Genomic DNA, 25,403 nt, shown 5'->3' on the forward strand with positions numbered 1-25,403 from the left:
TGCCTTACAGTGTAATTCCCCTTATCTGATATTCCATACAGATAAGGTAGTGTTGCGTACCAAACCTGGATTTCTTCCTAAGGTGGTATCTAATAAGAATATCAATCAGGAGATTGTAGTTCCGTCACTGTGTCCTTATCCTTCTTCAAAGAAGGAACGTCTATTACACAATCTTGACGTGGTTCGTGCTTTAAAGTTTTATTTCCAAGCTACTAAGGATTTTCGTCAAACATCTGCATTGTTTGTTGTCTACTCTGGACAGATGAGAGGCCAAAAGGCTTCGGCATCTTCTCTTTCTTTTTGGCTGAGAAGCATAATCCGTTTAGCTTATGAGACTGCTGGCCAGCAGCCTCCTGAAAGAATTACAGCTCATTCCACTAGAGCGGTAGCTTCCACATGGGCTTTTAAAAATTAGGCCTCTGTTGAACAGATTTGTAAGGCGGCGACTTGGTCTTCGCTTCATACTTTTTCTAAATTCTACAAATTTGATACTTTTGCTTCCTCAGAGGCTATTTTTGGGAGAAAGGTCTTGCAGGCAGTGGTGCCTTCCGTTTAAGTTCCTGCCTTGTCCCTCCCTTCATCCGTGTCCTAAAGCTTTGGTATTGGTATCCCACAAGCAATGGATGAACCCGTGGACTGGATACACCTTACAAGAGAAAACATAATTTATGCTTACCTGATAAATTTCTTTCTCTTGTGGTGTATCCAGTCCACGGCCCGCCCTGTCACTTTAAGGCAGGTGTTTTTTATTTTTAAACTACAGTCACCACTGCACCCTATAGTTTCTCCTTTTTCTTGCTTGTCTTCGGTCGAATAGTTAGGGGAGGAGCTATATAGACAGCTTTGCTGTGGGTGTCCTCTTGCAACTTCCTGTTGGGAAGGAGAATATCCCACAAGTAATGGATGAACCCGTGGACTGGATACACCACAAGAGAGAAATTTATCAGGTAAGCATAAATTTTGTTTTTAAAATAAATATGGTTTCTGGCCACTTTGAAATGGATGCCAAGCTCCACCCACTGACATAATGATCTGGGCTGCATATGGCATCCAATCACAAGTCTCACTAGTTGGTTTCAACGGACTGTTAATGTAGTAGTGTGTCAAGAGGCAGCCCACATTGTGATCTCATCAGTGGGCGGGGCTTGGAAGCCATTTCAAAGTGGCCAGAATGAGATAGAAAGGGGTGCAGGCTATTTGCAGCTTAAAGGGACAGTTTAGTCCAAAATAAGATCAGGATTCAGATAGAGCATGTAATTTTAAACAATTTTCCAATTTACTTTTATCACCAATTTTGCTTTGTTTTCTTGGTATTCTTAGTTGAAAGCTAAACCATATGCTAATTTCTAAGCCCTTAAAGGCCGCCTCTTCTCTGAGCATTTTGACAGTTTTTCACCACTAGAGGGTGTTAGTTCATGTGTCATATACATTACACTGTGCTCACGTACGTGGAGTTCTAGGGAGCCAGCGCTGATTGGCTAAAATGGATGTCTGCTAACCACCCCGTTATTTCAGTTCTTTTGACAGAGGCTTAGCTTCAAGGTAATCAGAAGTAAAAAGTGTATGGTTATGCAAAACTAGGGAATGGGTAATAAAGGGATTATCTTTTTAAACAATAAAAATGCTGGTATAGGCTGTCCCTTTAATCTAAGTTAAGAGTTTAAGATGACTATAGACTGTTCCTTTTTAATTCTGTGCTAAATGTCAAAAATAAATTTTAAAAATTGTGTTAACTTCAATGTTAAAATTTGAATAGGGGAGAGTCGGAAAATCTAGAAATTACTGGAAAGATTTGTTTTGGTTTCTGCTGTGCCTCAGGTTCAAATTAGAATGGTTGGCAATAGCCTTATTTTCTATGCTTGGTTTTAAACATCTCATTATATTGGCTCACCTTTGTAGCACTCACCAACAAGATCATTTACCTTTTTATGAGGAATAAAAAAGAAACCCGAAGCCCCACTTCTTCAGGGGATATAAGATCTGTATGTTCCCAGCATAATGCCATCAGTCTGTACTAGACAGAAGACAAAGCAAAACGGATTACCCCCAGGCACTGCCATGTGACCTAGTTTTTTACTTTCTTAAAGGGACAGTCAACTCCAATTTGTTTTTGTTTTAGAAAGAAAGATAATCCTTTATTACCTATTCCTCAGTTTTACATAACCAACACGGTTAAATTAATATACTTTTAGCCTCTGTAATTATCTTGTATCTAAGCCTTTTTTTGACAGCCCCTTAATCACGTGGCTATTTATTATCTATTGACTTGCATTTTAGCCAATTAGTGCTGTGTCCTGCACAACTCCACAGGAGAGAGCACAGTTATCTATATGACACACATGAATTAGCAGTCTTTTGTTGTGAAAAGCAAATAAACAAACATGTGATAAGAGGCTGTCTGTAGTGGCTTAGAAACAGGCAGACATTTAGAGGTTTAAATGTTATAAAGTATATTAATATAACAATGTTTGTGCAAAGCTGGGGAATGGGTAGTGGAGTTGTTATCTTTGTTTTAAAACAATAACAATTTTGGTGTTGACTGTCCCTTTTATTCCATTTTAATGTTAAGACTATCTTTATACAGCATTACTTGGAAACGCCTGCCCCTTAGTAGCGGTTTCTTTTAGGGAAAGACTGATATTGTTGTTTTACAGTGCCGATACCGATTATTGGCCACCTTTCAGGCCGATAACGGGCCGAGATTCTGTACATTTTTAAGTTTTGAAAAATCAACACATTTCTACACAAATCTGGTATAAACATGCTTATTAAAATTTTAAACATAAGTAAACAACTCGGAAAAATAAAGTGCTTGATAATTAACTTATTAAATGGCTTCCCAAAACTGCACACTGATATAAAATTACATTTAAGTCACTACTTCGAAGCTAGACACTACACAATTTCTTCAATACTCCCAGTTAAGTAGAAAAACATAGTGCAGAAAGCATAACATTTCAGCATGTTCTCCTGTTAAACGACTTCCGTTTTTTTTCATATATTGCTGCCACTTCACTAAAAACACGCTCACTTTGTACACTTCACAGATAAGGGTTAAAAATAAAGTTAAAAAAAAATAGATATAGTTATAGAGAGAGTGAGAGATATACTGGCACTTGACATGGTAAATAAAGGACATGCTGGAATTTCAATTCTAGATTTATTTATATGCTTTAATTTTTAATATGCTCATATTTACTGGATTGCAAATACCTTCCCTGGTACTGAGTGTACTATAATATAATAATATTGATACTAGTCTAATATACTATACAGGTCGAAAAGTGACCATCTATATCATTAGCTAATCTAGGAGTTTCCCCTATATTATATTACTCCAAGCACCAGTGCTTACCTGCTGAATATTAAGCTATAATTTACTGTTTTCTATATACTATGGGGTTCAGAAGTGGCCCGTATGTATGTATGTATGTTATTTTTCCCTTACCTTAAAGGGACATGAAACCCAAAAAAATTATTTCATGATTCAGATAGAGAATACAATTTTAAACAACTTTCTAATTTACTTCTATTATCTAATTTGTTTCATTCTCTTGGTATCATTGGTTGAATGGGCAGCAATGCACTAAGGGTTTCTAACTGAAGACATGGTGACCCAATGACAATCGGTATATATGCAGTGACCAATCAGCAGCTAGAACCTAGCTTCTTTGCTGCTCCTGAGTTTGCCAAGATAAACCTTTCAGCAAGGGATAACAAGCGCAGGAAGCAAATTAAATAATAGAAGTAAATTAGAAAGTTGTTTAAAATTGTATTCTCTATCTGAATCATAAAAGAAAAATGTCCTTTTAAGTTTTAGGCCCAACTGGGGTCTTATTAGTAGTTATGTACACATGTATTTCCTATATCTGATGACCTCTCAAGGCCAGTTCAATAACTATGATAATATGCTAATATTATTTTACAAAAATGAGGTTCCAAGACAATATTAACAGATAGCAAATTGTTTTTTTTTATTTTATTAATTCTTTGTTGTACGCAATATTTTGTCTAAACATTGCAACTTTTGGCCTGAATATTTTCTGTCTGTATGTTACTGTGTGTTTATATACAAAACCTCATTAAAAGAATATTTGAAGGAAAAAGAAAGAAAGCAGAGGAGCCAGCCCATTTTTTATTCTGAACCTGGGTAGCACATTCTGATTGGTGTCTAAATGTAGCCACCAATCAGCAATCGCTACCAAGGTGCTGAACCAAAAATGGCCCGATTCGTAACCTTACATTTAAATAAAGATAGCAAGATAATGAAGAAAAATTGATAATAGGCGTAAATTAGAAAGTTGCTTTAAATTGCATGCTCTCCAGGGGTGGGTAATTACCGGCCCTCCAGATGTTATGGACTACATCTCCCATGATGCTTTGCCTGCATTATGGCTGAGAGCATTATGGGAGTTGTAGTCCATAACGCAGTAATTGCCCACCCCTCTATCTGAATAATGAAAGTTTATTTTTGACGAGATTATCCTGTTCACACTATTTCATCCCTCCCCATTTATTCCTGATAAGGTGGTGGTGAATGAGAAACAAATTTACACTTTGGAATTACCAGCTTCTTAAAATTATAAAACATAAATCAGAGTCTAAATGTTCATTCTACAAGGGAAGAATCATTTTTTGAGAATCTCTGGAAAGCAGCAGTATTGAGTTTGCTTTGTATGTTTTTGGAGCTTGATATACCAGTATCACAGCACTTCTAAACACCAATATTTCAAGCTGTTTGAATATTCACGTTGATACATGTATACTTTTAAATCTTTATAGTTTTATATTGTCACATTTATTAATTAAATATGCTTTATTATTGTGTGTTTGGCTGTCCAAAAAGAGGAACTGGTAGGAAAAGTGGAAACATTTACATTTTGTCCTTAAATATTCTGAAATCAACTTTGATATTTTATTTTAACTATCCTGCTACTTATTGGTGTATCATGCATTTTTGTATTCCTTTGTTCCTTTATTCCCACAGAGTGTTGAAATAAAAAAGAAATTTTAGTGATTTTAAAGTTTCACTATACGCTCAACAATATTTGTAATAAAAAAAGTAAATGAAGGGCACATTATTGATTAAAATCAATGCAGATGCTAAAATATATAAATAATTACTCTGTTTCTTATACACTCCGTCGTTCCTCTGCCCGCAACACATAGTCTATCGTAGCCAATCGTAATGTGCCCCCTTTGCTGGACGCCAAATATATAACACATACTGTATTTGTTTTGTTGTAACCCATTCTACTATTTATACTTTGTTAAGGCTGGCTTGTTTCCGTCTTCTGTAGATGATGCTTTCATCAATCCCGAGCTGCAGAAGATCTTTGAGAGAGTGCGTCAGAGTGCTGATTTTATGCCAATAAAACAGATGATGGTAAGCGGCAAAAAATATATACTTTTTTTTTTTTCATGGGGTCTAGCAAAGACATTCATTTGCATGTTTAATTGTGCCCATGCATTTAGTTAGTAGCTTTTCTAACAGGCTTTTTTGTAAAGTGCATTAAAACATTTACCTGTACTTTTTTACTTTTTTATTTTTTTATTTAAAAAGTATATGCAAGTCCTATGTTTAATGTTACTTTTATTCAAACTGTAAGCTAGTTTAATGATGACCTAGCCAAATATTATGCTAAATGAAGTGTCCGTAAGAAACAAGAACATATATTTTTATTCATTTTATTTTTAGGCCAGTAATATTATATTATAATAATATTATGTTGATACATTTCTTCTAGAAAAAGAAATGCAGACTATAATGATTTATAGGCACTTTGCAGAAAAAAAATACACTAGTAGGATAAACTTACACAGAGTAAAAGCAGGAAATTGTGCTTTAACATTTGCAGAAAACATTAAATGGAGACCTTGGCCACAACTGGAGAGAGAAGCTTGATTTATTTGAAGAACGTCCTTTTGCAGCAGCTTCCATTGGCCAAGTTCACCTTGCTCGGCTGAAGGATGGGAGGGAAGTTGCCATGAAAATTCAGGTTTGTGTTTGCTGTGTAGCTAAATTTGGTCTCTCACACTCACACTCACTCTCTCACACTCTCTCTCGCACTCTCTCTCACACTCTCTCTCTCTCTTTTTCTTATGTTTGTTTCACTGTTCTAAAACTGCATCCATTTCATTGGTGCTCTACAACTGTGCACTCACCTCACTGAACCCAGCCACGTCTCTTCTCTGGCCATGCCTAGGAACTACAAGTCCTAGCATGCCATGTAGTCAGTAGAAATTAGGCTTGGTTGTGCTCAGAAAAGAGAGCAGTGAGGCTATAGTAGAACCCCCCCATTATTATAGAACATGCTGATACTGGACAGTCTGTCAAGAATATTATGTGATGTGAGGTCTATCCCACTGACACTTTTTCATTAAGAAGGCTGCTAAACTGTTTATTACATTTGCAGACAAATTGCTTTTATCTGCAGTCATCACTAGGCACCAGGGTAGATTTTTCTAAAGTGGATTATGACCCTTTTATCTTCCTGTGACCCCCTATTAACCAATCAGAGGAACAAGAGACCACACACTTTGAAGTTGAACAATACCCATTGCCTAAAGTGAGCATGTACAACATACAAATGAGGCCCTCATATGAAAGGAATTGCCCTCCTATATGGGACGTATGGGATATACAATCCTACCAGGAGGGGCAAAGTTTCCCAAACCTCAAAATGCCTATAAATACACCCCTCACCACACCCACAATTCAGTTTTACAAACTTTGCCTCCTATGGAGGTGGTGAAGTAAGTTTGTGCTAAAATTTCTACGTTGATTTGCGCTTCTCAGCATTTTGAAGCCTGATTCCTCTGAGTACAGTGAATGTCAGAGGGATGTGAAGGGAGTATCACCTATTGAATGCAATGGTTTTTCTCATGGGAGATCTATTTCATAAGTTCTGTTATTGGTCGTAGAGATTCCTCTCCTACCTCCCTTTTCAGATAGACGATATACTCTCATATTTCATTACCTCTACTGATAACCGTTTCAGTACTGGTTTGGCTATCTGCTATATGTGGATGGGTGTCTTCAGGTAAGTATGTTTTCATTACTTAAGACACTCTCAGCTATGGTTTGGCACTTTATGTATTTTTTAAAGTTCTAAATATATGTATTGTACTTATATTTGCCATGATTCAGGTTTCAGTATATTTCCTTTTGCAGACTGTCCGTTTCATATCTGGGAAATGCATTTTTCTTTTACAAGATATGACAAGTTCACCGCGAGTCATTCTCTTTGCCTGTGTTAGTGATAGGAAGAGGTAAAGTGAGGTGTGTGTTTAGATTCTTCAATCAAGAAGTTTTTATTTTTTTATTTTAAAATTGTGCCAGTGAGTACTATTTTTCTCAGGGAGAAATAGTGATTCTATTACTACCCAAGAGGAGTGGAGACATCTTATTTTCTGCCCTGATGTTGATGATCTTAGCAAACGTTATCTAAGATCAATGATGGTTCCCACAGCAGCTGAAGGTAGTGTAAGAAAAATCTTCAGTGTGGAGAACGGTGTCTTGCTACAAGCAGCATTGAGGTATGTTCTGTCTTTTGTTTCTGGGGAGACTTGATGCATCAGAACAGGCTGACATTTTTCCCTATATGGGGAGGGGTAAGCAGTATGCACTATATGTAAAGAAATGGTGTACCTGGAGTCCCTTTATCTTTATTGCCAAAGTATGTCAAACATTTTTTAGGCTTATTTAAGGGGGGCTAGACACTGGGAGTTGCGGTTCTGCTTAAGTGCAGTGGGTTTACAATGTTTTTTCACTTGATATCTGGGGTGTATGGAAGAAGACACATGGCCTTTTTTGTACTTAGACGGACATGTTTAGTTAATTTTCTTTGCAACCCATGCGGGTCTTAGCAAGCTTGAGTTATGCCCACGGTGGGCGGGGCCTATTTTCGTGCACTCAGACGCGCAGTATCAGCTGGATCGCATGGTCAGAGTCCTAATCTCCGGTGGGGCCTAAGTTATCCTGACTTCCAAAGGGCCTGAAAAGCTCCTCGAGCAGCAGCAATTGTATTCCGGGGGCAGGTAGGCGGCGCCACAGCAGAGCTGTGGCGTGGTGCAGGGGCCTGTATAAGTATCATAACTAAATAACTGTTAAATCGATTCTTGTATTTTTTTTTTCTCATCTCTGCAAGTGGATGCAATATTGATGGAGTATTTTGGGCACATTAATATAATTTTTATTGCCACAAACACGTTTTTGAAGATAACAGAAAAATTGTTGCGCTTTTATTATTTAAAGGCACAGTACAGTTTTTTTGTATTAACATTTTTGTCTCTATAATTGAATTTAGAGCTCAATATTTTAAGCTAAGAACGACTATTATTGCTAGTCTGTTTAACATGTCAGAAACTGAGGAAACTCTTTGTTCTATGTGTTTAGATGCCAATGTGGAACCCCCTCTGACTTTTTGTCCCTCATGTACTGAGAGGTCCTTACAATGTAAAGCACAGATTTTATGTAAAGCAAATGTGTCTAAGGATGATTCTCAGTCTGAGGAGAATCGGGGTGAACCGCCAAATTCTTCCCAAGCGTCACAACCTTTAACGCCCACCCAAGAGACGCCTGGTTCTTCTACCGCATCTAATTCATTTACTCTGCAGGATATGGCTGCAGTTATGTCAACTACCCTTACAGAGGTATTATCTAAGTTGCCAGTTTTACAGGGCAAACGCAGCAGGACAGAGGTCAATGTGAATACTGAGGCCTCTAATGCTTTGTTAGCTATTTCCGATGTACCCTCACAGGGATCTGAATTGGGGGTCAGGGAACTTCTGTCTGAGGGGGAACTTTCTGATTCGGGAAGTGTTACCTCAGATGGACTCGGACGTCATGTCCTTTAGATTTAAGCTTGAACACCTCCGCCTGTTACTTCGGGAGGTTTTAGCGACTCTAGATGACTGTGACTCTATTGTGGTACCACCAGAGAAATTGTGTAAAATGGACAAATACTTAGGGGTACCTGCTTACACTAATGTTTTTCCGGTTCCTAAGAGAATTTCGGAGATTATTAAGAGGGAATGGGACAGACCAGGTATCCCGTTCTCACCTTCACCTAATTTTAAGAAAATGTATCCCATGTCTGACACCGTCCGGGACTCTTGGCAAACAGTCCCTAAGGTGGAGGGAGCTATACCCTGGCTAAGCGTACAACTATTCCTATTGAGGACAGTTGTGCTTTCAAAGACCCTATGGATAAGAAATTGGAGGGTCTTCTAAAGGAACTAAAGGTTTATTCATCAGGGTTTCCTTTTACTACCGACGGCCTGCATTGTACCAGTTACTACTGTGGCGGCCTTCTGGTTTGATGCATTAGAAGAGTCTCTTAAGACTGAGACTCTTTAGAGGATATCTTAGAAAGAATTAAGGCTTTTAAGCTGGCTAATTCTTTTATTACAGATGCCGCCTTTCAGATTGCCAAATTGGCGGCTAAGAATGCTGGATTTGCCATTTTAGCGAGTAGAGCGTTATAGTTAAAATCATGGTCTGCTGATGAGTCAAAGCTTTTGGCTATTCCTTTCAAGGGAAAAACCCTATTCGGGCCTGACTTGAAAGAAATCATTTCTGACATTACGGGAGCTAAGGGTCATCTCCTACCTCAGGATAGAACTGCTAAACTGAGGGGTAAACAAAATAATTTTTGTTCCTTTTGGAACTTTAAAGGAGTCCCCTCTTCTTCCGCCAAGCAGGAAGGGAATTTTGCTCAGGCCAAGTCCTTCTGGAGACCCAACTAGGCTTGGATCAAAGGGTAAGCAACCCAAGAAGCCCGCTGCTGCTACCAAGACAGCTTGAAGGGACGGCCCCCCGGACCGGATCTAGTAGGGGGCAGACTTTCTTTCTTTGCCCAGGCTTGGATAAGAGATGTTCAGGATCCTTGGACACTGGAAATCTTGTCCCAAGGGTATCGGCTGGAATTCAAAAATTATCCCCCAAGGGGGAGGTTTCTTCTTTCACTATTGTCTGTAGACCAGATAAATAGAGAGGCGTTCTTACGTTGTGTAAAAGACCTCTCTACTATGGGAGTAATTTGTCCCGTTCCAATACTGGAACAGGGGCAGGGGTTTTACTCAAATCTTTTCGTGGTTCCCAAAAAAGAGGGAACGTTCAGACCCATTTTAGATCTCAAGAGTCTAAACAAGTTTCTCAAAGTCCCATGCTTCAAGATGGAGACTATTCGAACAATCCTACCACTGATCCAGGAGGGTCAATATATGACTACCGTGGACTTGAAGGATGCATACCTTTATATTCCCATCCACAAGGAACATCATCATTTCCTAAGGTTTACCTTCCTGGACAAACATTTCTTTCATGTAATTGGCAAGAGTCCATGAGCTAGTGACATATGGGATATACAATCCTACCAGGAGGGGCAAAGTTTCCCAAACCTCAAAATGCCTATAAATACACCCCTCACCACACCCACAATTCAGTTTTACAAACTTTGCCTCCTATGGAGGTGGTGAAGTAAGTTTGTGCTAAGATTTCTACGTTGATATGCGCTTCTCAGCATTGTTGAAGCCCGATTCCTCTCAGAGTACAGCGAATGTCAGAGGGACGTGAAGGGAGTATCACCTATTGAATACGATGATTTCTCTAACGGTGGTCTTTTTCATGTGTTCTGTTATCGGTCGTAGAGATTCATCTCCTACCTCCCTTTTCAGATCGACGATATACTCTCAAATTTACCATTACCTCTACTAAGAACTGTTTTAGTACTGGTTTGTCTATCTGCTATATGTGGATGGGTGTCTTTTGGTAAGTATGTTTTCATTTACTTAAGACACTCTCAGCTATGGTTTGGCACTTTATGCAAATTATATAAAGTTCTAAATATATGTATTGTACTTATATTTGCCATGAGTCAGGTTCATGTATTTCCTTCTGTAGACTGTCAGTTTCATATTTGGGAATATAAACACTTTAAGAAATGTATTTCTTACCTGGGGTTTAGTCTTTTTCAATTTGACTACTTTTTGCATTTGCGGGTATTAGGCCCGCGGGTGCGTCAAATGTTAGACTTTATTGCGTCATTTTTGGCGCGGGAAATTACGTTTTTGACGCAACTTCGTCATTTCCGGCGTCATACGTGATGTCGAGACCTTTCACACGGCGGCGTCATTAGTGACGCAAGTGTGACATTTCCGGTAATTTTTGGCGCCAAAAAAGTTTACGTTACATTGTGCGTCATACTTGGCGCCAATTTTTCTTCATTATTTCAATACCCCATTGTTGTTTGCCTCCTGCTTTCTTTTCTATCAAGAGGCCTATGCTTTTGCATTTTTTCCCATTCCTGAAACTGTCATTTAAGGAAATAGATAATTTTGCTTTATATGTTTTTTTCTCTTACATTGATCAAGATGTCCCAATCTGATCCTGCCTCTGAATTTTCTGCTGGAACATTGCTGCCTGACATGGGTTCTTCAAAAGCTAAGTGCATTTGTTGTAAAATTGTAGAAATTATTCCACCGAATGTCATTTGTAATAGTTGTCATGATAAACTTTTGCATGCAGATAGTGTTTCTATCAGTAATAGTACATTGCCAGTTGCAGTTCCTTCAACTTCTAATGTACATGATATACCTGTAAATTTTAAAGAATTTGTTTCTGATTCTATTATGAAGGCTTTGTCTGCATTTCCACCTTCTAATAAACGTAAAAGGTCTTTTAAAACTTCTCATTTAGCTGATGAAATTTCAAATGACCAACAACATAATAATTCATGCTCTTCTGATGAGGATCTATCTGAAACAGAAGATCCTTCCTCAGATATTGACACTGACAAATCTACTTATTTATTTAAAATAGAGTATATGCGTTCTTTATTAAAAGAAGTTTTAATTACTTTGGATATTGAGGTAACCAGTCCTATTGACGTTCAGTCTAATAAACGTTTAAATACTGTTTTTAAACCTCCTGTGGTTTCCCCAGGTGTTTTTCCCATTCCTGAGGCTATTTCTAGGGAATGGAATAAGCCAGGTACGTCCTTTATTCCTTCTTCAAGGTTTAAGAGATTGTATCCTTTACCAGCAAAATCTATAGAGTTTTGGGAAAAGGTCCCCAAAGTTGATGGGGCTATTTCTACTCTTGCTAAACGTACCACTATTCCTATGGAAAATAGCACTTCCTTTAGGGATCCTTTAGATAGGAAACTTGAATCTTATCTAAGGAAGGCCTATTTATATTCAGGTCATGTTCTCAGACCTGCTATTTCTTTGGGTGATGTTGCGGCTGCATCAACTTTCTGGTTGGAAAATTTAGCGCAACATGAATTGGATTTTGACTTACTTAGCATTGTTCGCTTACTGCAACATGCTAATCATTTTATTTGTGATGCAATTTTTGATATAATCAAAATTGATGTTAGATCCATGTCTTTAGCTTTATTAGCTAGAAGAGCTTTATGGCTTAAATCTTGGAATGCTGATATGACATCCAAATCTAGATTACTATCTCTTTCTTTCCAAGGTAATAATTTATTTGGTTCTCAGTTGGATTCTATTATTTCAACTATCACTGGAGGGAAAGGAGTGTTTTTGCCTCAGGATAAAAAAACCTAAGGGTAAATCTAAGGCTTCTCACCGTTTTTGTTCCTTTGGTCAGAATAAGGAACAAAAACTCAATCCTCCTCCCAAGGAATCTGCTTCCAGTTGGAAGCCTTCCTCAAATTGGAATAAATCCAAGCCATTTAGGAAACCAAAGTCTGCCCCTAAGTCCGCATGAAGGTGCAGCCCTCATTCCAGCTCAGCTGGTAGGGGGCAGATTAAGGTTTTTCAAGGATTGTTGGGTAAAATCTGTCCAAAATCATTGGATTCAGAGCATTGTCTCTCAAGGGTATCGAATAGGATTCAAAGTAAGACCTCCTGTGAGAAGATTTTTTCTCTCATGCATCCCTGTAAATCCAGTAAAAGCTCAGGCTTTTCTGAAGTGTGTTTCAGACCTGGAGTCTTCAGGGGTAATCATGCCAGTTCCTCTAAAGGAACAAACCTATTCATTGTACCAAAGAAAGAAAATTTGTTCAGACCAGTTCTGGATCTGAACATTTTGAATAGTTATGTAAGAGTACCAACTTTCAAGATGGTGACTATAAGGACTATTCTGCCTTTTGTTCAGCAAGGACATTATATGTCCACAATAGACTTGCAGGATGCATACCTTCATATTCCGATTCATCCAGAACATTTTCAGTTTCTGAGATTCTCTTTTCTAGACAAGCACTACAAATTTGTTGCTCTTCCATTTGGCCTAGCAACAACTCTAAGAATCTTTTCAAAGGTTCTGGTGCCCTACTATCAGTAATCAGAGAACAGGGTATTGCGGTGTTTCCTTATTTGGACGATATCTTGGTACTAGCTCAGTCTTTACATACTGCAGAATCTCACACGAATCAACTAGTGTTGTTTCTTTGGAAACATGGTTGGAGGATCAATTTACCAAAAAGTTTCTTGATTCCCCAGACAAGGGTCACCTTTTTAGGCTTCCAGATAGATTCAGTGTCCATGACTCTGTCTCTAACAGACAAGAGACGTTTAAAATTGGTTGCAGCCTGCCGGCACCTTCAGTCTCAGTCATTCCCTTCAGTGGCTATGTGCATGGAAGTTTTAGGTCTCATGACTGCAGCATCGGACGCAATCCCCTTTGCTCGTTTTCACATGAGACCTCTACAGCTTTGTATGCTGAATCAATGGTGCAGGGATTATACAAAGATATCACAATTAATATCCTTGAATCCCAATGTACGACACTGTCTGACATGGTGGATAGATCACCATTGTTTGGTTCAAGGGGCTTCTTTTGTTCGCCCAACCTGGACTGTGATCACAACAGATGCGAGTCTTTCAGGTTGGGGATCTCTGACAGCACAAGAGGTTTGGAAATCTCAAGAGGCGAGATTACCAATAAATATTTTAGAACTCTGTGCAATTTTCAGGGCTCTTCAGTTCTGGCCTCTACTAAAGAGAGAACCGTTAATTTGTTTTCAGACAATATCACAACTGTGGCTTATGTCAATCATCAGGGTGGGACTCACAGTCCACAAGCTATGAAAGAGGTATCTCGGATACTTGCCTGGGCGGAATCCAGCTCCTGTCTAATATCTGTGGTGCATATCCCATGCGTAGACAATTGGGAGGCGGATTATCTCAGCCGCCAGACTTTACATCCAGGGGAGTGGTCTCTCCATCCAGATGTGTTTTTTCAGATGTGGGGGCTTCCAGAGATAGATCTTATGGCCTCTCATCTAAACAAGAAACTTCCCAGATACCTGTCCAGGTCCAGGGATGTTCAGGCGGAAGCAGTGGATGCACTGACACTTCCTTGGTGTTATCAACCTGCTTACATCTTTCCGCCTCTAGTTCTCCTTCCAAGAGTGATCTCCAAAATCATCATGGAACAGTCTTTTGTGTTGCTGGTGGCTCCAGCATGGCCACACAGGTTTTGGTATGCGGATCTGGTTCGGATGTCCAGTTGCCCGCCTTGGCCACTTCCGTTACGGCCGGACCTACTTTCTTGAGGTCCATTTTTCCATCAGGATCTCAAATCATTAAATTTGAAGGTATGGAAATTGAACGCTTAGTTCTAAGTCATAGAGGTTTCTCTGACTCAGTGATTAATACTATGTTACAAGCTCGTAAATCTGTCTCTAGAAAGATTTATTATAGAGTTTGGAAGACTTACATTTCATGGTGTTCTCATAAATTCTCCTGGCATTCTTTTAGAATTTCTAGAATTTTACAGTTTCTTCAGGATGGTTTGGATAAGGGTTTGTCTGCAAGTTCATTGAAAGGACAAATCTCAGCTCTTTCTGTTTTATTTCACAGCAAGATTGCTATTCTTCCTGATATTCACTGTTTTGTACAGGCTTTAGTTCGTATTAAACCTGTCATTAAATCAATTTCTCCTCCTTGGAGTCTTAATTTGGTTCTGAAGGCTTTACAGGCTCCTCCATTTGAGCCTATGCATTCTTTGGACATTAAACTACTTTCCTGGAAAGTGTTGTTCCTTTTGGCTATTTCTTCTTTCTGAGCTATCTGCTCTTTCTTGTGAGTCTCCTTTTCTGATTTTTCATCAGGATAAGGCAGTTTTGCGGACTTCATTTCAATTTTTACCCAAGGTTGTGAATTCTAACAACATTAATAGAGAAATTATTGTTCCTTCCTTGTGTCCTAATCCTAAGAATTCTTTGGAGAGATCCTTACATTCTTTGGATGTGGTAAGAGCTTTGAAATATGTGGAAGCTACTAAAAATTTCAGGAAGACTTCCGGTTTATTTGTTTTATTTTCTGGTCCTAGGAAAGGTCAGAAAGCTTCTGCTATTTCCTTGGCTTCTTGGTGGAAACTTTTGATTCATCAAGCTTATTTGGAGTCGGGTCAAACCCCGCCTCAGAGAATTACAGCTCATTCTACTAGATCAGTCTCCACTTTGTGGGCTTTTAAGAATGAAGCTTCAGTTGATCAGATTTGTAAAGCAGCAACTTGGTCCTCTTTGCACACATTTACTAAATTCTACCATTTTGATGTATTTGCTTCTTCGGAAGCAGTTTTTGGTAGAAAAGTTCTTCTGCGTAATATGGCTGTTTTTATTTTATTCTCTCCCTCTCTAGTGACTCTTGAGTGGAAGACTCCACATCTTAGGTATTGATATCCCATATGTCACTAGCTCATGGACTCTTGCCAATTACATGAAAGAAAACATAATTTATGTAAGAACTTACCTGATAAATTCATTTCTTTCATATTGGCAAGAGTCCATGAGGCCCACCCTTTTTATGGTGGTTATGATTTTTTGTATAAAGCACAATTATTCCAATTCCTTATTTTTGATGCTTTCGCTCCTTTCTTATCACCCCACTTCTTGGCTATTCGTTAAACTGAATTGTGGGTTTGGTGAGGGGTGTATTTATAGGCATTTTGAGGTTTGGGAAACTTTGCCCCTCCTGGTAGGATTGTATATCCCATATGTCCCTAGCTCATGGACTCTTGCCAATATGAAAGAAATTAATTTATCAGGTAAGTTCTTACATAAATTATGTTTTTCAGTTCGTGGCTCTTACCTTCAGGTTGGCCACAGCACCCATGAGCTTCACAAAGGTTCTAGGGTCTTTTCTTGCGGTTCTCAGGCCGCGGGGCATCGAAGTGGCGCCTTATCTGGACAATATTCTGATCCAGGCGTCGTCTTACCATCTGACAAAGCCTCATACAGACATGGTTCTGTCCTTTCTGAGGACTCACGGGTGGAAGGTGAACCTAGAAAAGAGTTCATTAATTCCACAGACAAGGGTTCCCTTCTTGGGAACTCTAATAGATTCCATATCTATGAAAATTTTCTTGACGGAGGTCAGAAAGTTAAAGATTCTAAATACATGCCGAGCCCTTCAGTCCAATCCTCGGCCCAGTGCATGGAGGTAATTGGATTGATGATGGCGGCAATGGTTTATTTCAGACCACTACAGCTGAGCATGCTCAGGCAGTGGAATGGAGATTATGCCAATTTGTCTCCTCAGATCTGGATCAGGAGACAAGAGACTCTCTTCTTTGGTGGTTGTCACTGGATCATCTGTCCCAAGGGACGTGCTTCCGCAGACCCTCATGGGTGATGGTGACGACGGACGCCAGCCTACTGGTTTGGGGTGCAGTCTGGAATTCCCTGAAGGCTCAGGGTGTGTGGACTCGTTCAGAGTCTCTTCTTCCAATCAATATCCTGGAATTGAGAGCAATATTCAATGCGCTTCAGGCGTGGCCTCAGTTGGCTTCGGCCAAATTCATCCGCTTTCAGTCGGACAACATCACAACTGTGGCTTACATCAATCATCAGGGAGGAACAAGAAGTTCCTTAGCGATGACAGAAGTATCCAAAATAATTCAGTGGGCGGAGACTCACTCCTTGTTATCTGTCAGCAATCTACATCCCAGGAGTGGACAACTGGGAAGCTGACTTTCTAAGCAGACAGACGTTCCATCCGGGGCAGTGGGAACTCCATCCGGAGGTCTTTGCCACTCTGATTCTCAGATGGGGCAGACCGGAGTTGGATTTGATGGCATCTCGTCAGAATGCCAAGCTTCCAAGATACGGATCCAGATCAAGGGATCCTCAGGCCAAACTGATGCCTTGGCAGTGCCTTGGTCGTTCAACCTAGCTTATGTGTTTCCACCGTTTGCTCTCTTTCCCCGGGTGATTGCTCGGTTCAAACAGGAGAGGGCTTCAGTGATTCTAATCGCACCTGAGTGACCTCGCAGGACTTGGTATGCCGATCTAGTGGACATGTCCTCTCTGCCGCCGTGGAAGCTTCCATTGAGGCAGGACCTTCTCATTCAGGGACCCTTCGAACACCCAAATCTAGTTTCTCTGCAACTGACTGCTTGGAGATTGAACGCTTGATTTTATCTAAGCGGGGGTTCTCTGATTCGGTCATTGATACTTTGATTCAGGCACGTAAGCCTGTCACTAGAAAGATCTACCATAAGATGTATCTTTTTTGGTGCGAATCCAAAGACTACTCATGGAGTAGAGTTAGGATTCCCAGAATTCTGTCTTTTGTCCAAGAAGGATTGGAGAAAGGGTTATCAGCAAGTTCCTTAAAGGGACAAAGATCTGCTTTGTCAATTTTACTACACAAACGTTTGACAGATGTTCAGTCTTTCTGTCAGGCTCTGACCAGAATAAAGCCTGTGTTTAGACCAATTGCTCCACCCTGGAGTTTGAATTTAGTTCTTAATGTTCTTCAAGGGTTTCCGTTTGAACCCATGCATTCCATAGATATTAAGTTGTTATCTTGGAAAGTTTTTTATTTTTGGTTGCTATTTCTCCAACATAGGTGTGTCCGGTCCACGGCGTCATCCTTACTTGTGGGATATTCTCTTCCCCAACAGGAAATGGCAAAGAGCCCAGCAAAGCTGGTCACATGATCCCTCCTAGGCTCCGCCTTCCCCAGTCATTCTCTTTGCCGTTGTACAGGCAACATCTCCACGGAGATGGCTTAGAGTTTTTTGGTGTTTAAATGTAGTTTTTATTCTTCTTCAATCAAGAGTTTGTTATTTTAAAATAGTGCTGGTATGTACTATTTACTCTGAAACAGAAAAGAGATGAAGATTTCTGTTTGTAAGAGGAAAATGATTTTAGCAACCGTTACTAAAATCGATGGCTGTTTCCACACAGGACTGTTGAGAGGAATTAACTTCAGTTGGGGGAAACAGTGAGCAGACTTTTGCTGCTTGAGGTATGACACATTTCTAACAAGACTTGGTAATGCTGGAAGCTGTCATTTTCCCTATGGGATCCGGTAAGCCATTTTTATTAAATGAGAATAAAGGGCTTCACAAGGGCTTTAAAGACTGGTAGACATTTTTCTGGGCTAAAACGATTGATATATAAGCATTTTTAATACTTCATAGTTTTGAGGAGTTATTTTATTCTTGGGAATTATATAAAATAACCGGCAGGCACTGTATTGGACACCTTTTTCACTGGGGGCCTTCTCTAATCATAGGCAGAGCCTCATTTTCGCGCCTCTATTGCGCAGTTGTTTTTGGGAAGCAAGACATGCAGATGCATGTGTGAGGAGCTCAGATACATAGAAAAAGCTTACCGAAGGCGTCATTTGGTATCGTATTCCCCTTTGGGCTTGGTTGGGTCTCAGCAAAGCAGATACCAGGGACTGTATAGGGGTTAAATATAAAAACGGCTCCGGTTCCGTTATTTTAAGAGTTAAAGCTTTCAAATTTGGTGTGCAATACTTTTAAGGCTTTAAGACACTGTGGTGAAATTTTGGTGAATTTTGAACAATTCCTTCATACTTTTTCACATTTTCAGTAATAAAGTGTGTTCAGTTTAAAATTTAAAGTGACAGTAACGTTTTTATTTTAAAACGTTTTTTGTACTTTGTTATCAAGTTTATGCCTGTTTAACATGTCTGAACTATCAGATAGACTATGTTCTGTATGTGGGGAAGCGAAGGTTCCTTCTCATTTAAATAGATGTGATTTATGTGACACAAAATTTAGAGAAAATGATGCCCAAGATGATTCCTCAAGTGAGGGGAGTAAGTATGGTACTGCATCATCCCCTCCTTCGTCTACGCCAGTCTTGCCCACACAGGAGGCCCCTAGTACATCTAGTGCGCCAATACTCCTTACTATGCAACAATTAACGGCTGTAATGGATAATTCTATCAAAAACATTTTAGCCAAAATGCCCACTTATCAGCGAAAGCGCGACTGCTCTGTTTTAGAAAATACTGAAGAGCATGAGGACGCTGATGATATTGGTTCTGAAGTGCCCCTACACCAGTCTGAGGGGGCCAGGGAGGTTTTGTCTGAGGGAGAAATTTCAGATTCAGGGAAAATTTCTCAACAAGCTGAACCTGATGTGATTACATTCAAATTTAAATTGGAACATCTCCGCGCTCTGCTTAAGGAGGTGTTATCTACTCTGGATGATTGTGAGAATTTGGTCATCCCAGAGAAATTATGTAAGATGGACAAGTTCCTAGAGGTCCCGGGGCCCCCCGAAGCTTTTCCTATACCCAAGCGGGTGGCGGACATTGTAAACAAAGAATGGGAAAGGCCTGGCATACCTTTTGTCCCTCCCCCTATATTTAAGAAATTGTTTCCTATGGTCGACCCCAGAAAGGACTTATGGCAGACAGTCCCCAAGGTCGAGGGGGCGGTTTCTACTCTAAACAAACGCACTACTATCCCTATAGAAGATAGTTGTGCTTTTAAAGATCCTATGGATAAAAAATTAGAGGGTTTGCTTAAAAAGATGTTTGTTCAGCAAGGTTACCTTCTACAACCAATTTCATGCATAGTTCCTGTCACTACAGCAGCGTGTTTCTGGTTCGATGAACTAGAAAAGTCGCTCAATAAAGATTCTTCTTATGAGGAGATTATGGACAGAATTCATGCTCTCAAATTGGCTAACTCTTTTACTTTAGACGCCACTTTGCAATTGGCTAGATTAGCGGCGAAAAATTCAGGGTTTGCTATTGTGGCGCGCAGAGCGCTTTGGCTAAAATCTTGGTCAGCGGATGCGTCTTCCAAGAACAAATTGCTTAACGTACCTTTCAAGGGGAAAACGCTGTTTGGCCCTGACTTGAAAGAGATTATTTCTGATATCACTGGGGGTAAGGGCCACGCCCTTCCTCAGGATAGGTCTTTCAAGGCTAAAAATAAACCAAATTTTCGTCCCTTTCGCAGAAGCGGACCAGCCCCAAGTGCTACATCCTCTAAGCAAGAGGGTAATACTTCTCAAGCCAAGCCAGCCTGGAGGCCAATGCAAGGGTAAGCAGGCCAAGAAACCTGCCACTGCTACCAAGACAGCATGAGATGTTGGCCCCCGATCCGGGACCGGATCTGGTGGGGGGCAGACTTTCTCTCTTCGCTCAGGCTTGGGCAAGAGATGTTCTGGATCCTTGGGCGCTAGAAATAGTCTCCCAAGGTTATCTTCTGGAATTCAAGGGGCTTCCCCCAAGGGGGAGGTTCCACAGGTCTCAATTGTCTTCAGACCACATAAAAAGACAGGCATTCTTACATTGTGTAGAAGACCTGTTAAAAATGGGAGTGATTCATCCTGTTCCATTAGGAGAACAAGGGATGGGATTCTACTCCAATCTGTTCATAGTTCCCAAAAAAGAGGGAACATTCAGACCAATCTTAGATCTCAAGATCCTAAACAAGTTTCTCAAGGTTCCATCGTTCAAAATGGAAACCATTCGGACAATTCTTCCTTCCATCCAGGAAGGTCAATTCATGACCACGGTGGATTTAAAGGATGCGTATCTACATATTCCTATCCACAAGGAACATCATCGGTTCCTAAGGTTCGCCTTTCTGGACAAGCATTACCAGTTTGTGGCACTTCCATTCGGATTAGCCACTGCTCCAAGAATTTTCACAAAGGTACTAGGGTCCCTTCTAGCGCTGCTACGACCAAGGGGCATTGCAGTAGTACCTTACTTGGACGACATACTGATTCAAGCGTCGTCCCTACCACAAGCAAAGGCTCATACGGACATTGTCCTGGCCTTTCTCAGATCTCACGGGTGGAAAGTGAACGTAGAAAAAAGTTCTCTATCTCCGTCAACAAGAGTTCCCTTCTTGGGAACAATAATAGACTCCTTAGAAATGAGGATTTTTCTGACAGAGGCCAGAAAATCAAAACTTCTAAGCTCTTGTCAAGTACTTCATTCTGTTCCTCTTCCTTCCATAGCGCAGTGCATGGAAGTAATAGGTTTGATGGTCTCGGCAATGGACATAGTTCCTTTTGCGCGAATTCATCTGAGACCTTTACAACTGTGCATGCTCAGTCAGTGGAATGGGGATTATACAGACTTGTCTCCGACGATACAAGTAGATCAGAGGACCAGAGATTCACTCCGTTGGTGGCTGACCCTGGACAACCTGTCACAGGGGATGAGCTTCCGCAGACCAGAGTGGGTCATTGTCACGACCGACGCCAGTCTGGTGGGCTGGGAACTCCTGAAAGCTCAGGGTCTTTGGTCTCGGGAAGAATCTCTTCTCCCGATAAATATTCTGGAACTGAGAGCGATATTCAATGCTCTCAAGGCTTGGCCTCAGCTAGCAAAGGCCAAATTCATACGGTTTCAATCAGACAACATGACGACTGTTGCGTATATCAACCATCAAGGGGGAACAAGGAGTTCCCTGGCGATGGAAGAAGTGACCAAAATCATTCAATGGGCGGAGACTCACTCCTGCCACTTGTCTGCAATCCACATCCCAGGAGTGGAAAATTGGGAAGCGGATTTTCTGAGTCGTCAGACATTTCATCCGGGGGAGTGGGAACTCCATCCGGAAATCTTTGCCCAAATTACTCAATTGTGGGGCATTCCAGACATGGATCTGATGGCCTCTCGTCAGAACTTCAAGGTTCCTTGCTACGGGTCCAGATCCAGGGATCCCAAGGCGACTCTAGTAGATGCACTAGTAGCACCTTGGACCTTCAACCTAGCTTATGTATTCCCACCGTTTCCTCTCATCCCCAGGCTGGTAGCCAGGATCAATCAGGAGAGGGCATCGGTGATCTTGATAGCTCCTGCGTGGCCACGCAGGACTTGGTATGCAGACCTGGTGAATATGTCATCGGCTCCACCATGGAAGCTACCTTTGAGACAGGACCTTCTTGTTCAAGGTCCGTTCGAACATCCGAATCTGGCCTCACTCCAACTGACTGCTTGGAGATTGAACGCTTGATTTTATCAAAGCGAGGGTTCTCAGATTCTGTCATTGATACTCTTGTTCAGGCCAGAAAGCCTGTAACTAGAAAAATCTACCATAAAATATGGAAAAAATATATCTGTTGGTGTGAATCTAAAGGATTCCCATGGAACAAGATAAAAATTCCTAAGATTCTATCCTTTCTTCAAGAAGGTTTGGAGAAAGGATTATCTGCAAGTTCTTTGAAGGGACAGATTTCTGCTTTATCTGTTTTACTTCACAAAAAGCTGGCGGCTGTGCCAGATGTTCAAGCTTTTGTTCAGGCTCTGGTTAGAATCAAGCCTGTTTACAAACCTTTGACTCCTCCTTGGAGTCTCAATTTAGTTCTTTCAGTTCTTCAGGGGGTTCCGTTTGAACCCTTACATTCCGTAGATATTAAGTTATTATCTTGGAAAGTTTTGTTTTTGGTTGCAATTTCTTCTGCTAGAAGAGTTTCAGAGTTATCTGCTCTGCAGTGTTCTCCTCCTTATCTGGTGTTCCATGCAGATAAGGTGGTTTTGCGTACTAAACCTGGTTTTCTTCCGAAAGTTGTTTCTAACAAAAACATTAACCAGGAGATAGTCGTGCCTTCTTTGTGTCCGAATCCAGTTTCAAAGAAGGAACGTTTGTTGCACAATTTGGATGTGGTTCGTGCTCTAAAATTCTATTTAGATGCTACAAAGGATTTCAGACAAACATCTTCCTTGTTTGTTGTTTATTCTGGTAAAAGGAGAGGTCAAAAAGCAACTTCTACCTCTCTCTCTTTTTGGCTTAAAAGCATCATCAGATTGGCTTACGAGACTGCCGGACGGCAGCCTCCTGAAAGAATCACAGCTCATTCCACTAGGGCCGTGGCTTCCACATGGGCCTTCAAGAACGAGGCTTCTGTTGATCAGATATGTAAGGCAGCGACTTGGTCTTCACTGCACACTTTTACTAAATTTTACAAATTTGATACTTTTGCTTCTTCTGAGGCTATTTTTGGGAGAAAGGTTTTGCAAGCCGTGGTGCCTTCCATCTAGGTGACCTGATTTGCTCCCTCCCATCATCCGTGTCCTAAAGCTTTGGTATTGGTTCCCACAAGTAAGGATGACGCCGTGGACCGGACACACCTATGTTGGAGAAAACAGAATTTATGTTTACCTGATAAATTACTTTCTCCAACGGTGTGTCCGGTCCACGGCCCGCCCTGGTTTTTTTAATCAGGTCTGATAATTTATTTTCTTTAACTACAGTCACCACGGTATCATATGATTTCTCCTATGCAAATATTCCTCCTTTACGTCGGTCGAATGACTGGGGAAGGCGGAGCCTAGGAGGGATCATGTGACCAGCTTTGCTGGGCTCTTTGCCATTTCCTGTTGGGGAAGAGAATATCCCACAAGTAAGGATGACGCCGTGGACCGGACACACCGTTGGAGAAAGTAATTTATCAGGTAAACATAAATTCTGTTTTCTTCTGCTCGTAGAGTTTCTGAGCTTTCAGCGTTACAATGTGACTCGCCTTATCTTATCTTTCATTCTGATAAGGTGGTTTTACGTACCAAACCTGGGTTCCTTCCTAAGGTTGTTTCAAATAAGAATATTAATCAGGAAATTGTTGTTCCTTCTTTATGTCCTAATCCTTCTTCTAAGAAGGAGCGTCTGTTTCATAACTTGGACGTGGTCCGTGCCTTGAAGTTTTACTTGCAGGTGACTAAGGATTTCCGTCAATCATCTTCATTATTCATTGTTTTTTCTGGAAAGCGCAGGGGTCAGAAAGCTACGGCTACCTCTTTCTTTTTGGCTGAAGAGTATCATCCGTCTGACATATGAGACTGCTGGACAGCAGACAGAATTACGGCTCATTCTACTAGGGCTGTGGCTTCCTCATGGGCATTTAATAACGATGCTACTGTTAAACAGATTTGCAAGGCTGTAACTTGGTCGTCTCTTCACAGTTTTTCCAAATTTTACAAATTTGATACTTTTGCTTCTTCTGAGGCTGGTTTTGGGAGAGAGGTTCTTCAAACAGTGGTGCCTTCAGTTTAGGTTCCTGTCTCATCCCTCCCTTTCATCTGTGTCCTGTAGCTTTGGTATTGTATCCCACAAGTAAAGATGAAATCCGTGGACTCGTAATATCTTGTAAAAGAAAAGGAAATTTATGCTTACCTGATAAATTTATTTCTTTTACAATATGACGAGTCCACGGCCCACCCTGTCATTTCTAAGACAGGTATGTACTTTATTCTTATTAAACTTCAGTCACCTCTGCACCTTTAGCTTTTCCTTTCTCTTCCTAACTTCGGTCGAATGACTGGAGGTGGAGGGAAGGGAGGAGCTATATATACAGCTCTGCTGTGGTGCTCTTTGCCACTTCCTGCTAGCAGGAGGTTAAATCCCACAAGTAAAGATGAAATCCGTGGACTCGTCATATCGTAAAAGAAATAAATTTATCAGGTAAGCATTAATTTAGGTTTTTTTTGCAATATTGTTCCATAAGCAAAAATGATTCTAGTAAGTTATTACTGTTTTTCTCTGCTATGCTATGGCTAAAAGGGAATCTGCCTATAAGCAGATTAATGTAAAAAGGTGAGGCATTGTGAACCTCATTTACATGTATTACCCCATCCTTTGCTGCATTGCAAACAATGAACATTGTATCTAGAGGTTATCTGTGGGTAAAACATAACAAGCATATAAACTTATACACAAGTGAAAATGCCAAAACAATTGTTAAGTATAAGGATATAGTTCTTCAACACTACATCTGACCTTGGGAGGTGGGGGGGGGGGGGAGGGAACCAGACAATAGTGAAGTCTGTTTTAACAAACTAATGTTTTTATGAATGGTCAGACACTTGCACACTTTTGATCTATTACTCGGATCTTAGTGATTAGGCAGGAAGGTTTCAGGCCCGTTGTCACTCCCTCTTGGTGTATATCTTCCAGTTATGCAGAGGAATAAAACAGAATTCAAACAATAGTAAAGTTTTTTTTCAAAGCGGAATATAGTCTAATTGACTGGTACTCACACAGCAATGAGCTAAAACTTAGCTCAAAGGGGTCGATTTATCAAAGACTTCCCCAGCCTTTGCTCCCCTACGACTGCAAGTTCTCACAAGAGAACCTGCAGTCCGTATTTGAGGCAGCGGTCATTAGACCGCTTCTTCCCTAACCTGTTCTCCACCTCTTA

General features: G+C 40.5%; 1 protein-coding gene across 1 annotated transcript in view; it reads left to right on the forward strand.

Moving 5' to 3' along the window:
• Positions 1-25,403, forward strand: part of COQ8A (coenzyme Q8A) — a 452,989-nt gene that overhangs the window by 276,203 nt on the left and 151,383 nt on the right. Inside the window, exons 8-9 of the mRNA XM_053712627.1 lie at positions 5,301-5,386; positions 5,859-5,999. Of these exons, the coding sequence (XP_053568602.1) occupies positions 5,301-5,386; positions 5,859-5,999 (227 nt within the window). The remainder of the gene's footprint in view (positions 1-5,300; positions 5,387-5,858; positions 6,000-25,403) is intronic.

Source organism: Bombina bombina, chromosome 4 (genome assembly GCF_027579735.1).
Source record: "Bombina bombina isolate aBomBom1 chromosome 4, aBomBom1.pri, whole genome shotgun sequence".
Lineage (NCBI taxonomy): Eukaryota > Metazoa > Chordata > Amphibia > Anura > Bombinatoridae > Bombina > Bombina bombina.